We start from the raw sequence: 15,714 nt of genomic DNA on the forward strand, positions 1-15,714 counted from the left end.
GCTCCTAAACAACGTCCGGAAATATCTAAGGCCAAACTCGAGGTTCGATTGGGCTGGTTTTTTCAACCCTTGCGAGAGCTGCCAAAACATTTCTCTGACACTAAATCCTTCACACACGTGGATTTACTAGCATCAGTTAGTTTACGCCCGTAATTTCGGGCCTGGGGTTACCAGGCGAAAGCCGTTGGGACCTGTGTGTGTGTGTGCGAGCGGCTGTACCCGGTCAAGGGATGCATGCTTCGTATTTGTGCAGTATCTTTGCCGTCTTGTGGTCAAGCTGTATGGTCATGTCACATTTCTTGACGAAAAGTCTGCCAGACTTTGTTTCATTGAGAAGTCCGTTCACCCCTTCGTATATCTTTCGTTGCAGAAGTGATGGAAGTATATGTAAATACGAATACTCACCATAAACTCGCATTTTGCAATGGCTACTGCATTCATTCACCATGGGTTGTATGGGTGGTGACACTACACTCTCCAAATCTCATCCAGAATTTCGCCGGACGCTCCGAGGTGGTGTTCTTGGCACTCCTGACATGAGGCCACAGGATTGCGCTAACATCCCTGTACTAATCCAACATGTGGGTCGCATGCGCCAATGGTTACGGCGGTTGTCGTGTTTCTGATGCATGTCCCTCCGTCTTCAACATGGAATACACTGTAAACTAGTTGTGTCAAAACCTGAATTATGTGGATTCCTGTGTGCCAGAGATAATCGCGGGTAGGGGTGATCGGATGTCAGTGGAACAGCTGCTGGATATAACTTGGGATCCTGCCTTAATGCCCCGGTGCTATAGAGTCCTATTCGTGAGCGTAATAAAGGTCGCATTTTTATACCTCGATGAAAAGCATTGAGCGTCATGGATGAGTCGATGCATCCATCACGCAATGAGCGCCAGCGGCGACTTATCTTAATCTGTGTCTCAGCAGTTACGACAGTTCTTGGAGGTATGTGCAAGCCATAAATCATGTCGAAACAGTCACTCACAAGAATCAGTATCATCTGTTGCTCTGCGTGTATACACGCGCAAATTCATTATTCGGAGTATGGGCCCAGATGACTGGGCCATGATTATGGCCACTGTATGTTGCTTGGAAAGCGACCATAAGAAGCTGCCTAATACGTACTAGGTACTCACTTTGGTGCACCTTTCTGAAGCTTTAGTTGGCGCGCTAGAGTTCAACATGGGTTTCAGGGCGTCGACCATGTCTCTGAAACAGGTGGGCGTCAACATCAGGGTATGCTTATTTCAGTTCCTAATCGGACTAGGCTAATGCACACAGCTCATTGTTGCCATGCTCATTGGTTACGCTGCCATTGTGACCTTGATCAAGATCTCCATACTCTTGGTCTACCGCAGATTAGGTTGGTGTAGTAAGCAACGTACATCCCAATCAAGCTGACCAGTCGCAGCCTACAACAAACGGTTCGAAGATATTTGCAAGAGGACCATCATTGTTCTTGCCACATACCAAGTCATTTTCACGATTGTGGCGGCTACCCAATGTATACCGCTGCGCAAGCTTTGGGACTTCACCGACACTGTCCCAGGCTACTGCATCAACAGGAATGCTTTCTATCATGGTATGACTCTCTTCTCAAGACCACTGTCACATGGTTGTTATTTTTCTTACTAAAAGGACACAGCATCATCTTCTTTCCACATAGTGATCGACATATGGATCCTCACTCTGCCCATACAACTCATCCGGCGCATACCCCGCAAACCACGCGAAAAGCTCGCATTGTACATCAATTTCGGACTGGGAGTTGTCAGCATGGTAGCTGCCATTGTCAGATTCCGATTTCTCTACCTCTTCACCACTTCTGACGATCCTATCTACGGCTTCGTCCCTGTCAATACATGGTCCATGGTCGAAGTCAACGTCGGCATCTTATGCGCAACCCTACCGATACTGAGGCCTCTTGCGATCAAAGTGAAGCACTATAGCAACAATAGCTCGCTCAATGTGTTCAGGAGCAATAGCGTGCTTAGTAACCGGATCAGGGCGAGTAGCTCGCTCAGTGGGCGCGGGACTAGCAGGACGACTGTTAGCATAGGGCGTGGAGATGGCAAGTCTCCAACCATGAATACAGGCTTAAGCACGCCAGTTACTCTACGCCCTCTGAGCCCAGAGGGCGTCCGAAATATCTTGCATAATGAAGGGTGGAGAGTGGACAATCAGTCGCCGCCGCCAGTGCCTCCAAAGGACGGCATGTTTGACTGGCGGCGTAGTCATACGCCTCAACGTCCAGCCGTGGTGCACATGAACTATAGAAGTCCGAGAGACATAATTTTTGAGGAAGACGACAAATATTTCAAAATATGAATACGATATTACGATTAATATTCTTGCTATGCGCCCTAGATCATTTGTTTGCCTATTCAAGTACGGTGAGCCTGCAATGGCCATCCCTGGCTCAAGCATTTAGTGTTTGTTTCGCAAGAAGAAGTGCAAAGATCAAACCAAAGATCTCGACACAGTCGAAGTAACAATCACGTGCTCACCGTTGACTCCAAAACTGTGCGCAAACGACTACTTCAATACGTCACGACATCCTGAACAAGACGCAGAATGTTCAACTCCCGATCAACTCATGATGTCCAGCTAGCGATACTTTGGTCAGGCGTGAAGTTGTGATATTTGTGCAACAAGCCACGCGCTCCGGCCCCCAGACAACGAGCCTAGGGGACCCGAGTACCCCCACAAACAGCGCTATACCGAATCCGAGCACCTAAACCCAGCTTCATCCCAAGTGTCGATTGGCTCAGAGCTTCAATGATGGATGTCTTGCAGCGCCGTTATGCCTCATGTTTGCTTTACCCTGTCCCGTGGCACAACCGATTGGACCAAGAGAGGTGCAGAGTTGCTGTGTCATGTACGTCCGCGCGGCCTTCTCGTGGCTTTGCCATAAGGCATTGTTGTTGCCTAGGGGATTGCCTCAGTCTTATACACGCCAAAAAGACGCCTCTGCTTCTCCAGACTCTCCATTCAAAAGTCATACATACTAAAGAAAACCCGGCTCTAAGCCCAGCCTTTGTAAATCACTAAAAAAAAACCCATTCTTGGGAATCAACATCATGGCTCCCACCCAGAGCAAGCTCGCCAGCTACGAACTTCCCCTTCGCATATTGACTCTTCTCACATCCCTCCTCGCATTACCCCTTCTCATCGCTACCACAGTCGTATCAATCCACAACTACTCCTGGTACCGCTACCGCCCCGTAACAGCCTTTTGCTTCGGGTTCATCCCGCTCGCTCTCACCGCTTTCGCATCAACCAGGAGCCTCGTACACCAAAGGAGATTTGGACGCATGCCCCAAGCAAGCTTCAAGGCTGTCGATGGCGTGGCATGCATCGCGTACTTGAGTATCCTAACTGCCATTTGGGCTGTTGAAATCGGGTACCTGGAGAGGCCAGGATTTGGGCTTTTGGCTGGATATACGACTGCACCTATGATTTTGAACATGTAAGCTCTCTTTCTTTTTTGGATTTGATACAATGGAAAAGGTCAAGTAAAGTGAAAGTGGCTGATTATTCGAAAACAAAGGTTCGTACATGGTTACCTCTTCGCTTGCAATGTGCGATCAATGGTCGCGCTTTTTGCGGCTCCACAAGTACATGAGTGTCCCAACTGCCATAGTAGCTTCACCACGCGCGCACCGCAGGTCCAGGAGACAAAGCAGAGTGGAGAGTATAGTTTGTTGCGTGGAGAAGACTACCTTGATGTGGATCCTGATGCAGAGCACTACACTGATGGTAGCTCCGGCCCTGCAGATGCGCAGATACTACGGCCTGAAAACGAGTCCAAGGGCGAGTTCAAGGGCGAGCTCAAGGTTGAGTTCAAGGGCGAAAGCAAGAAGGCAATTATCGATGTCTAAGCTTTCGGCTTTGGTCGGAGTATCAGATGGTTTGTGCTTAATGGGGGTTACTATTGCGGCTTTTCAAGACAAATTTTCGCGATGATGCAGGTAGTAGGTAAGAAATGTCGTGATGGAGTTAGTGGTGAGAGTGATGCTGGATGAGTTGCTTGCCAGATATACAGCCAGCCTTGCAAAACTGATAGGCAGTCTGAAATGTGACGCGGATGAAGAGGGAAGATGGAACTGTATCGTGCGTTACATTTGACATGTACAATAGAGATATCATATATACATCCTCATCCCCACAACCCACCGGAACTCCCATACCCACTGTATCTTCTATAAATAATGCCGTAAATTACATACATGCCATCACGCTTAGTAGACAGCCTTGCAGCCTTTGATTGCGGGAAATGTCTCATTCTGATCCCACTGTATTACTACGTTAGCCTTCATCTCTCATCACCGATCATACGCGGCTTCAACGGTTGACAACTTACGTGCTCAACAATGCATCCACCTTCCCACCTAAACCGATCCACGACATCGCCAAAGTCCGAGTCGTAGTTGACCCAGCTCATGGGAGAGATGAACGCATCGCGCTTGGCGGTTATGTTGGCTGTGTTCCAGAAGGGGGAAAGAACTTCCCATGCAGCAGTGGATCCATTGGCTACTTGTGGGTTGTGATTCTGCCATCGGTCGAGTCAGTCAACTGTTCGTTGTGGAGTCGCAGTCGGAATAGGAGATGAAAGCAATAGGACAACGTACAATATAATCCACCGCAATAAACGAAAATGCCTTGCTGATATCTCGCTGATAGATAAACGCCTGCGCAAACCGCTTGAATCGTGCTTCTGTCTCCTGCACTGTGACTTTGCTGTCACGCACACAAGGTGCGGGCTTGACTGGAGCAGCCTGGCGGGCATCTAGTGTGGGAGCGGCAAGGGCAAGCGGCGCAACGAGTGCTGAGACGAGAAGTGAAACGCGCATGTTGAAATTCTAGTCGATGGAATGTCCGAAAATGAGTCGATGGATTGTCCGAAAGTGATGGTCGTTTGAAATGTTTATCAGAGCGGATGATGCATTTCTGTAGTTGATGTGTTTCTGTGGTAGTAGCGAAACAAAGAGCACACAGGGAAATCAACTTTTATATCTCCACCACCATATCTCCCATCTCGCACAGGCCTAGCCTAGTCTATTGCTGGTCATTACTATACAACATGTATGTATGTGCGTGCTCAACCACACCTGCCTCCCAAATGAAGACCAGCACCAGGGAATACCCCTTGCCGCCCGTCCCTGCATCTACACACCCAAGGGCCCCACCGGCTTTATCCCGGAGCCCACAGTGTCACAAATCTCACCTATGATTCGCTGACCCGTCATCTTCTCGCGGCGAGCAGAAACAATCGACTTTTACCTGCTAATCTCGTCCCCGTAAGTATGTACGCGGGTCATTTTGCGGCTTACCGAAATTTAGAGGCGCAGCAACTCGGAAACACAGGGTTGGGGATTGCAAACAAGTCCGTAAGGTCAGCATCGCATGTTTCCGTAATTATGTACCGGTTGTCTGTACGTTGAGGTTGGGGGAGTGGCTCAGCAGGTGACGTACCTTTCCAAGTACTTCTATACGCGTGCACGGACTTGGACTTGTTCTGGACCAGCGCCGTTCTTCCCATCTGATAGCAGAACCCAATCTGGGAAGACATCTCGGCTGTGTTTGGGAATCGGAGTGTAGAAACGGCAATTCGTTGTTCGGTAAGCGTATACGTTCGGGCTACCACGTAAAAAACGGGCGCTAGGAGTGTGTTAGCGTGGCGCTAGGGAGTGAAGCACTGGCAATCACTCTTGGGGGATTAAAACTGCCGCCAGGATGAACAATGCGACTACGCAATGAAACCTGGGCTGTGTGCTTCTTACATGTCAGATATACATGAAAAACAATCCTCTTGCCTGGCAATAATTCCAGACGTTCTACAAACGCGACACCGCCCTCCACACTGCTTCAAGCCGTGCTGATGCTCAACATCCCTTCTACCCGGGCCCTATTCCAGTCCCTCCCCGAAGAATCTAGTGCAGTCTTGAACGATGTTCTATAGCAAAAAAAAAAACACCAGACCGCTACATATACCCCTCCACCCCCTATCAAACCCTCAAACCCGCCAAACCAGCCCCAAAAAACCCAACCAGGCAAACATCCTTACTACTCCGAAACAACACCCCCTCGGAGCCATATCACCGCCCCATCCCACCACCCACGCATATCCCGCTCCCCCCATCGAACATACAAAATAGAGAGAAATAGCATACACTCTCTCCCTCTCCGCCCCACCTCCTCCTCCACCTCCCCTCTACACACTCTATCAATACAACCCGCCAAGCCCATATAACCATACTCAACCAAACCCACACCAACAGCCGGCACTTGCACCCACCCAATCACCTTCCCCGCCCGCCCGCCCCCCCCGTCCCGTGATTGTCGCGTAAACAACCGCACAATCGCACATTCAAGCCCAGCCCCGCCGTGCCTGTGCGACATACGTAGAAAAAAAGGCGTGGTGCAGACCGGCACTTTGACCCAAGTTGGCGCGGTTGTTGCTTGCGTTTTGCGGTGTTGCTTGCCGTGGTGAAATAGACCAGAACAGAACAGAATAGAACAGGTAGGTAGAACCTTTACTTTACGTGTAAGAATAAGAAAGATTGGGTAGTTTGGGTGTGCGTGTGATTCCGGACGTTGAGGTGGGTTGGAAAAAACATGGGGGACAGGGGAAGAAGAGGGGGGGGGGGGGTTGGTAAGAAGGGCAAAAAAAAGGAGCAAAGGTTTAAACTAGGAATGTTTGTTGGATGATGGGGAAAAGGTTGAAGGAGGGGGGATTTCTGAGGTTCGAGATGGGGGATGGGTAACGAAGTATTTGAAGTGATTTGGGTTTGCGTTATAAACTATGTACACGTTCTATGCATTTCCACCTAAACCGAAAACATATGTACAAACTCTCTCCTCCCTCTTAACCCAACCACCCTCGACCCCAAACATGTACATTTCCCCAAATCGTCGAGTCAAAAAAAAACAAAAAGAATAAAAGAAGAGTATATAGTATTAGATTTAAAATAAACGGCTGATATGTAAACAAGTTCGCTCGGGTATGTTTTGTGTTACAAGGCAAAATCAAAAAAAAAGGTTCGAAAAGAGTTCATCGCTTCATCCCTCAATCCCACATACATCCCCTTCCCTCTCACCCCCTCTCTTCCCCATGCAACTCTCACATCTCTTCAATGAAACATCTAATACCTCAACTTGCCCAATAGGCTAAAGCAATACGCACACTCCCTCTCACTCTTCATCTGAATCATAAAGACGCGTGCGCGCGCACCCAGCACGCCGCCCGTCTTGCTAACACCGCCAATCTGGCCGGCTTCGTCGACATTGTCTTCCCACACGCTGACTGCTATGCCGCTACGGGCCACGCGCTCAAAGCACGTCTCGGACAACTGCACGTCAAGAAGGAGCTCGCCGTGTTTCTTACCCGTTAGCACAATCCGTCGTTCCTGGCGATGGTCTCGTGTACCAGGGGCGCGTTGGCGAGAGTTGGTGGGCGACGAGGGCATGCTGGGGTTGGGCGAAGGCAGCATAATGGTTAGCCTGGCGCTGCCCATGTCACGCCATTTCTTGAGCGACTCGCGCTCGTAAAGCCGGCACTTTGTGTTTGTGATGCCAGGTGGCGCACCGGGTGCTCGAGTCATATCACCGGTGGGGGTTGAGGCGCCTGAACCTGGCCGAGAGTTGGAGCCGCTGTCAAAGGATGAGCCGGTGCTGCGTGATCCCAGAGTTGAGTTGCGGATGCTGAAAACGCCATTCTTGCCAAACGAAAATCGGCCCAGCGCTGAGCGAAGGGCGCTGTTCATGGTCCCAACTGAAGATTCAGTGGCAGCCGAGACAGAAGCGGCGCGTGTGCTTGACTTTCGGTAGCTACTTCTCCTGCCCAGTGTGCCTCCGATCCATCCAGAAGGAGTCTCGCTGCTTGTCCTAGCTGCGTTTTGGCGGTCCATTGCTTCGGCCCAGCTTGATTGTCCGTAGGGGCCGCGTGCGTTCTGCAGCGCAATGTACGTGGGATTGTTGATACGCGCCTGGTTGATCATGGAGTACAACTGAGTGCATTCAGTCGCATTGCGACTCCTCAACATGATGTTATTTCCAGGTTTGAGACGCGATTCCCCAGTGGGCGGGGAACGAATGGAGATATCAATAGCCGTTGACTTGCGCAACGGTACCAGAGGGGTAAGCTCAACCGCAATAAGGGGAGCACTTCCCTCGGGAGTGATGATCTCGTCGCCATCAGCAAGGAAAGGTTTGGAATGATTGCTTGAGATTTCGAACACCTCAATCTTTCCTGGTGTGACGACAATACTACATTCGTCGGGATGCAGGCTGTCCCATTTGCCCTGATCAGACCAAGCAAACAGGGACGCTATTGTGCGTGAGGCCTTTCCAGAGTTTTGCGGAACCGTCCGGTAAGGCGAGTTTGATGCGGACTGGGAAGGAGTGATGGTGCCATTGGGAAGGGTATAGATGGAAGGTGGCGGTGACACCTTGGGGAACTTCTTCGTATCCTCTTCTGTTTTCTCAGCCGTAGTCGGGCGGCTGGGCTCTCGAACCGCAGTTTGTGGGCGCGAAGTGTATCCGCGGGGTCCGATATATCCGATTGGCATCAATGGCATGGGAACATCATCATCTAACTCGTCCTCAGATGACTCAGAAGTAGCACTCTCCTCCTGTTCCTCGCCAGCTTCCTCTTCGGATTCAGAGTCCTCCTCGCTTTCACTCGACTCTTCCGTGCAGGTCGATGGCTCATACTCGTGCTTCAGGGGTGAAGATGAACGGCGCTTGCCCCTGAAGCCAGGTAGTGTTGGTAGAAGTACGGGAGTCTTGGAGCCCTTTAATGTCTCAGGGCTTGCCGGGCTGGGGGAGCGATGTGGTGGAGTTGGTGGGGGCGGCACATCAGTCGGAGCCTCTGGCTCTTGAATATCCTCAACCGTGATGCTGTGCTTCTTCTGGTGCATCTTGGGAGGCGCCGAGGCCACTTCACGAACATTGTCGGATTCTACACGTGAATCCTCAGAAGGTGTGGAAGGACGGCTTGACTTTCTTTGTCTGGGAATGCTGGGGAGTTCCAGAGAAGGCACAGATGAGACCCGCCTGTGTTGTTGCGGACGTTGGGGTGAAGGTGGGGAGCCAGGAGGAGAAAGCTCTGACTCTGGGACTGTGCGTTTGTCTCCTTCGGAAGAGTCCGAGTCTGAGTCATCAACCTCAGAGGTTGGCATCCAGACACTGAAGCCCTTGCTTGACTGTGAAAGCGCCGATGGCGCAGACGGAAGCGACTGGGGTCGTCGCTTTGTGGACTTTCTACGGGGCTTTGGGAGTTCCTCGGCTGGTTGAACATCCTCTAGTTCAGTGGGATCATCCAGTGTGATTTGGCGAGATGGACGTCCAGAGTGTGCAGATGAAGGGTTCTTGGAAAGTCTCTTTGCTCTTGTTCGTTTGAGGCTTGATGGAGAACCAGTGTTGGCCATGCGCACTGCTTCATCGAGGCCGCGAGGTGTCCGGTCAGCATCTTCGTAGGTCTGACCTGTCGGGAACATTTGTTCAACCGGAGTACGCGGCTCTGCTTGGGCGACGTCCTTGGCGTCATAAAGACTACTGTAGGAGGCATCGCCGCTCGGAGGCGTAATGGGCGACACGGTTCGTGACTGATTTCGCTTGTGTGGGGTATCGTAGTGCCATACTTTTGATACTTCCGTATGTCGCTCGCCGATAGGAATATCAATCTCATGTGGGCTGGGGGTTCGGCTCTTATCAAGTGTGGTTGAGCCTGTTGCATGAGATGGGGAGGACGAGCCATGGCTGCTTGTTCGCTGTGCTTGACTGGTTGCGGCTTGGATTTTCCTGACTTCGGACATTTCGGGAGGGATGGGATTGAGTCCAAGCATCTGTACCCACTCAAAGCCAGCCTGTTCATCGTCAGAGATTAGAGACATGACCTCGCTCCATTCGGAACCATCTGCCTGAGTTCCGCGGATCATGACAATAATCTCGCCCTTGGCATCGCCATTGCGAGCCGATGCGTTACTCAGCTGGACCGGCGGCAGGAGTAACCATCGTCCGGTGGAATCGACTTCGCAAATCAGAATATCACCTCCAGCGCCCTGACCCGGAGCATTGTCACGGAGTAAAATCTCAACGCGACAACTCATTTCTTGACCACTCGAATGGTAGAGATGCAAATCAAAGTGGTCCCTAGCTCGCACACATCGTGACGGATCAATTCGCACGCCCGCAAGAGGAGCAAGACTGCGAGGATCACGAGCACGGGTGGGGTCAATGTCGGCTGCTGCTTCGTCTTCGAGGCGGGCCTGCTCATCGTTGGACCGCTTTCGGGCGGCGATGACCAAGTCTTGGAAGATGCTTGACACCTTCTCTACGCGCTCGGATGGTTTTACGTGGTTGATACCCTAGAAAAGTCAGCATATGAACATGTTCTGTTGGAAGAATTTGTAACAAACCTTTAAGCTCTTTGAGAGATACTTGAGTCGCACCAATGGGCGCTTGAGCATATAGGCAACATCAACACGCTCGCCGTCACTGTTGACGACGTATCCCTCTGCATTACGTGGCATGCCTTCATCCCACGGTGCGCCATCGTCTGGCCCATTGACAACCTTGGCAGGCTTAAAGGGATCTTCGTCGGCGGGTGCAAGACTAATTACCACGTCTTGGAAGCCAAGACGCCAGACGGAAATGTAGTCGGAGTAGACACGCTGTGCGCTTTGTGCCCACTCAATCAGTTCATCAGAGTCGTCTTTGGGGACGCGCTTGTGCAGGGTCTTTAGTCGCTCTAGACAGACACCCATGTCGACAATAGGCTTTGTGATTTCACTTGGATCTGTTGATTTGGATGAGCGAGAGAAGAGGCCAGCAGCAATGGCGGCCTCTGATTTGTTTAGGACACAGCTGAGAAGCACGGGAATGACACCATCGACAAGAGTACGGAGCTCTCGCATATATTTGGCCTCGTCAGAGGAGAGCTCCTGCATGATGTCTTCAATGGTGGCAGTGGCTAGGCGGCTCCTGTTGGTACGAATGCTGCGAGCGGAGACGATGCTCTTGGACCCTGCTGCTTTGGGCATGGAGAGCACTGACATGAGATCCTCATGCCTGGCAATTTTCCTCCGGCGGGTGCTCTGGCGACTGATGATTGTCGAGGTTTCGGGGTTCAGGAGCGAGCCGACTTCAGACGAAGGCGCTCGGGTCCGGGTTCGCTCGGAGAAGGCACTCACTGTGTCTGAGGCACCAACGCCTGATGATCGTGTTGATTGAGAGGCAATTGTAGAGAGGCGCTTGCCAGTAGATGGGAACATGCGCGGGCCCAGTATCTGACGCGGTCGCAGTGGCTGCGGCATCAGATCAGCCATGTGATCGTCAGCAGCTTCAGAGGGTGCAGCTTCTTTTGCCTCTTGGTCTCGAGCGTCTTCCTTGGGCATGTCGTCTATAGAGGTGGATTCGCGAAGGGGAGACGACATAGATCGACCCTTGGTGGGAGAGTACTGGCTTTTGCGCCTTGCACCACGGCGCTTCAGACTCGGTGTTGAGGCAAAGGACACTTCGCTATCTTTATCTTGGACAGTCGTTTCGCTCATGGCATCCGAGGCGATGGTGGACGGGGTCTCGTCGAGATCTTGTGTCTTGATGGTCATCTCGCGGCTGGCTTGCCTGCGTCGTTGCTTGCTGCTGCTGGCGCTGCCACTTCCACTGCTGCGACGGCGGTTCTTGTCGACAGATTCGGGTCTTGTCCTCTCAGTGGATGCACTGACTTCTGATTTCTCGGCCGGGTAGGGCAAATCGAGGGATGACACAGAGTCCTTGGATCCTCTCCTCTTCTGCGATTCCTTTGCGGGCTCGTCTTGTGTCGCATCTGTCGACACGGTGACCTCGGACCTGCCGGCTGCGGCAGGGAGATCCTGGGACGAAGCGGATCCTCTGGATCTACGCCTACGTCGCGAGCGTGATTTTTTGACGGGTGTTTCCTCCGTCACGTCAGTCGACAGAGTGACCTCTGATGTTCCCAGATTTGAAGGTAGCTCTGAGCTTGATGCAGAATCCTTGGATCTTCTTCGCCTGGGGCGGGTTTTGGGGTTCACGAGAGGGTCGGGTGTGCTGCTGAGCCAGGCTTCTAAGCGGCTTCCTACAGGCCTGGCGGGAGGTGTCTCTGACACTGCTGGGATTACCAATGGCGTGGCGGCCTCCTCCTCGGTCCTTGGGTACGACCTGCGACTCTTCCTTCGTGAGGGTTTCTGGGGGTTCTTGAGAGCTTCATCGGCTGTACGGTCGCCTTGGCTCCGCGGGCGGCGCCGTCGTCTTCGCTCTCTAAGTTCGTCATTCCGCGGCGAAGTAATTCTGCTCTCTCGTGGGAATGAAACGGCACTCCCCTCTTCGTACTCGACTGTGACAACTAGATTGGGGTCCTCGCTCAGTGCAGTATCGGATCTGTGGGCAAGTCTCTGTGGGTATTTTGCAAGGTCGTCTGCTGACATGGATCCCCGCGGTGAAGTGCGCGCACGCCGTCTGCTAGGTCGCACCCTCACCAACTCCGTCTTTTCTTTCTCTGGCTTCGGAGACGTTGATTTGGGTCGCGGGCCATCGCTCTTTGCACCCTTGTCACTTTTTGCACTCTTCCCGCTCCCTCCACCGCTACTTGTTGGTCGTTGGTCGCTGCCAGAGGTGGAGGGCTTTGAGGGTCCGCGTTGCTTGGGTGGAGGCTTGATCTGCCCGGTGCTTTTCCCAATGTATTCGGCAAAGGGGAGAAGAGGGCTCTGCTGGAGGGTTACGGGCGCAAGGGGTTTGAGTTCAGGGCTGGCGGGCTTCTTGGGGATGATTTTCGAGGGGCGGACCCAGGCATTGGCGATGATCTTTGGCTGGGGGCGGCCGGCGGCGTCCTTGGGGGGTGGCTGTTTGCTGCGCCAGTGCGAGTCACTGATGACGCGCTTCTTAGGCGCAGTTGCAGTGAGGACATCTTCGTCGAGCTCGTTGTGGGGGATGGGCGTCTTCTTTCCGCTGCCGGGGCGCTCTGGACTGGCACCGACAGACTTGCCGCGTTCGTGCGAAGGCTTCCAATTTGGCTTGTCGTCGAGGGCCTTGGCCTTGGGTGTCGTGACGGGGGTAGTGGGCGTAGCGGGCGTAGCGGATGTGACGGGCGCAGCAGCGGGTGTGGCAGGCGCAGCGGGGGCGGGCGAAGAGGCAGCGCTCGCGTCTTCGGTGGTTGTCGTGGCCGCCGCTGGTGTTGCAGGAGCGGCGGGCGTTGGTGTTGGGGCGGCGGGCTCTGGCTCGATGTTCTGCTGCCAGCGCTTTATCTTGTCGCGCACGTTGGCGGGCTTGTTGATTCCAATTGCCTTTGCAAAGTCCTTGCCATCCATGCCGGTCTGTTTGTCCGTCGCGCCCATCTTCTTGCCTGGCGGGCCATTTCTCTTCTGTCCAGTCGAGTCTTTGGGGTCACTGGGCCGGGGGGAAGCGGGCATCGAGTCCCGCAATCATTGGGGCAAGCAGTGGGGCGTCGCGGGGGACGGTGGCAGCGGGGGGTGGTGAAGGCGGGAGGTTTGGAGCTGTTGTGTTTTTGAGCTCTGGTCGGGAGTGGCTGGTGGGCGTTTCCAGAGCTACGCAGGAGCGGGCAGCAGGCCGTGACGGCGAGGGCAGAGTGTTTGCGTGTATCACGGGCCAGCGAGTGTATGGGGCGGGCGAGGTGAAGGCGGCGGCGCCATACATACAGACCGCGAGTATGGGAGGGAGAGGGCTGGCGGTAGTAGCGCAGTGGGAGCGAGACAGGGCGCAAGCCGGTGTGATGATGTTGGATGACCCAATGGGTGCGGATAGCGCCCAAGGCCGGCCTGGCGTAGTGCATGCATGGCACGTCCCCCGGCCGACTCGACTGCGACGGCCACAGACGCGATAACAGCCGATCGGCGGTGGTGGGCGATCGGCGAGCACGCGCATACTTGCTTGGATATGCTCCGATGCACCCGGCCTCTCTTTCTTCTGCTGGTCTGTCTTCACTTGACATCCCTCTACTTGGACCTGTACATACACACGCACAGAGACGAGACGGACACCCTCCAGCCCCGCCCGCCCACGTCCAGTCTCCACGGTCAACAGACACGCATCCATGCCAAGTGGGTAGACAGCTGCCATTCCAAGCTTACTGAGATACGTGTCTGTCGGCGAATTGCATGCATCGGCGGCCTCTTTTGCTGCCAACATTGTGCCTGCCCGCCCCCATGTGCATCATTGTGCATCCATCCACATTAAAACAGCCCTCTATTTTCACCTCACCACCACCACCACCCAGACATGCACAATACCCCTACCTCTGCATCTTCCTCCAGCGCCCCTTTGCCGTCCCCTATTTCTGGCCCAGCCGTTCATACTCCAAGCTCGCCAGCACAAACGCCCCACTGCCCAGCACGCTGTTGTACAAAATCGGCCTCCCAACATAGTACTAAAAAAAGCGCACTAGTCAGCAACTTCAACTTCAACACTTTTCCCCACGTCGTGAACACATACCTCGTACGTAGCCGTCGAATTCAGACTGCACACGCTCACCGTCCCATTCCATCCCAACGTCCCATTTCCATTGCGCACCACAAAGCTGTCCGCAACATACTCGTAAGCCCTACGCGCCACACGCGAATACGCCTCTGCATCACCGCCCCGCCCAAACACCCCCAGCCTCACACTCTTCAGCAGAGCATACACAAACATGCTGCTCGCACTGCTCTCAATGTAATTCCCCTGTCGCCCCGGCTGGTCCATGACCTGCCACCAACCCCCCGTCTTCCCATCTGCCGCGCCCACCACCGCCGGCATGAGCTGCTGCAACTTGCCCTCGACATAGGCTCTGGCTTCGCGCGCAGAAGCCGGGAGCAGTTCGACAAGGTCCACGAGCGCCATGCAGAACCATCCCAGGCTGCGGCCCCAGACGTGCGGGCTCGCGCCTGAGACGCTATTCGCCCATACTGCCGCGCGGCGGGCGTCGTACCCATGCACCAGCAGCCCTGTCTTGTTGTTGTAGCAGTGGCGCCACAGCAGGTCGAGCTGCTGCACAATGGCCGACTGGCAGTCCTGTTTGTTGCTATCCACGGCCTGGTTGTAAGCCGCCAGGAAGGGGGCGAAACTGTACATGCCGTCGAGATAGCTCCAATAGGGGTAGACGTAGTACCACAGTCCTCCTTCTGCCGTCTTGGGCTGCAGGTCAATGCTATGTCGCAGGGCCGCAGCGGCGCTGTGGTATTTTTCCTGGTTTGTTTCTTGCCATGCTCGTAGTAGTCCGTTTCCGTTGCTCAATCGGTCAAGTGGGTAGGTGGTATCTTTGGTCGCGTTGGACACGACCGGGACAACGGAATCCAGGCTCTTGAACACATACGCATCGATTGCAGCCTTGGAGCTATGCTGCGGGTACTGTGTCACAAGTGCGTGAAACGCTTTCTGGACCAATCCTGCTTGAAGAAGCCCAGATGAATCTTGCCCGCTGCTCAGGATACCTTGCTCGCGAGCCATGATGGATTGCGCCATTTGCAGCGAGAGTGCACGTGACGCATCTTGCGTGCTGCGAGGCAGAGCTGCAGTGCAGCTGAAAAGGCCAAAATAAGAAACAAGGCGTGCGCTCAACTGCATCGTGACGAGGGATGTCTGGGCAAGCGTGGGGTGGTGGAGGGGCGTTGACCAAGAAGTCTAGTAGAAACAAGAAAATACAGCCTACCAAACAGCGAGGAGCCAAGCTGGGCGTTTTGATGCATGGAATGATGT

The 15,714-nt window shown here is 53.6% G+C and overlaps 5 protein-coding genes across 5 annotated transcripts; 2 read left to right on the top strand and 3 right to left on the bottom strand.

The window, feature by feature from the left end:
* Positions 1–860: 860 nt before the first annotated feature.
* Positions 861–2,331, top strand: PSV08DRAFT_358503 (uncharacterized protein; the record flags this gene model as incomplete). The annotated part of the gene is made up of 6 exons (XM_014220089.2): positions 861–948; positions 998–1,083; positions 1,132–1,239; positions 1,285–1,366; positions 1,415–1,585; positions 1,649–2,331. The coding sequence occupies 6 exons, from the start codon at positions 861–863 to the stop codon at positions 2,329–2,331; spliced, it is 1,218 nt and encodes a 405-aa protein (XP_014075564.2).
* A 657-nt stretch (positions 2,332–2,988) lies between these two features.
* PSV08DRAFT_261540 (uncharacterized protein) lies at positions 2,989–4,277 on the top strand. Its single transcript, XM_014220090.2, has 2 exons — positions 2,989–3,472; positions 3,554–4,277. The coding sequence occupies exons 1-2, from the start codon at positions 3,084–3,086 to the stop codon at positions 3,882–3,884; spliced, it is 720 nt and encodes a 239-aa protein (XP_014075565.1). The 5' UTR covers positions 2,989–3,083; the 3' UTR covers positions 3,885–4,277.
* PSV08DRAFT_376984 (uncharacterized protein) lies at positions 4,245–4,856 on the bottom strand (the record flags this gene model as incomplete). Its single annotated transcript, XM_014220091.1, has 3 exons — positions 4,245–4,298; positions 4,367–4,555; positions 4,635–4,856. The coding sequence occupies 3 exons, from the start codon at positions 4,854–4,856 to the stop codon at positions 4,245–4,247; spliced, it is 465 nt and encodes a 154-aa protein (XP_014075566.1).
* A 2,208-nt stretch (positions 4,857–7,064) lies between these two features.
* PSV08DRAFT_376992 (uncharacterized protein) lies at positions 7,065–14,169 on the bottom strand (the record flags this gene model as incomplete). The annotated part of the gene is made up of 3 exons (XM_014220092.2): positions 7,065–10,373; positions 10,425–13,385; positions 14,005–14,169. The coding sequence occupies 3 exons, from the start codon at positions 14,167–14,169 to the stop codon at positions 7,149–7,151; spliced, it is 6,351 nt and encodes a 2,116-aa protein (XP_014075567.1). The 3' UTR covers positions 7,065–7,148.
* PSV08DRAFT_214765 (glycoside hydrolase) lies at positions 14,084–15,668 on the bottom strand. The gene is made up of 2 exons (XM_014220093.1): positions 14,473–15,668; positions 14,084–14,407 (listed from the first exon to the last, which is right to left on the bottom strand). The coding sequence occupies exons 1-2, from the start codon at positions 15,580–15,582 to the stop codon at positions 14,312–14,314; spliced, it is 1,206 nt and encodes a 401-aa protein (XP_014075568.1). The 5' UTR covers positions 15,583–15,668; the 3' UTR covers positions 14,084–14,311.
* Between the last annotated feature and the right edge of the window lie 46 nt (positions 15,669–15,714).

This window comes from Bipolaris maydis (genome assembly GCF_028858645.1).
Source record: "Bipolaris maydis strain C4 unplaced genomic scaffold PSV08scaffold_1, whole genome shotgun sequence".
Lineage (NCBI taxonomy): Eukaryota > Fungi > Ascomycota > Dothideomycetes > Pleosporales > Pleosporaceae > Bipolaris > Bipolaris maydis.

Excerpts from the sequence above, each read along its gene's own strand:
- PSV08DRAFT_261540 (XM_014220090.2), top strand. The coding sequence starts at position 3,084 with ATGGCTCCCACCCAGAGCAAGCTCGCCAGCTACGAACTTCCCCTTCGC. Across the intron at positions 3,473-3,553 it reads GCACCTATGATTTTGAACAT|GTTCGTACATGGTTACCTCT; the intron begins GTAAGCTCTCTT and ends TCGAAAACAAAG.
- PSV08DRAFT_214765 (XM_014220093.1), bottom strand. The coding sequence starts at position 15,582 with ATGCAGTTGAGCGCACGCCTTGTTTCTTATTTTGGCCTTTTCAGCTGC. Across the intron at positions 14,408-14,472 it reads ATTCGACGGCTACGTACGAG|TACTATGTTGGGAGGCCGAT; the intron begins GTATGTGTTCAC and ends CGCTTTTTTTAG.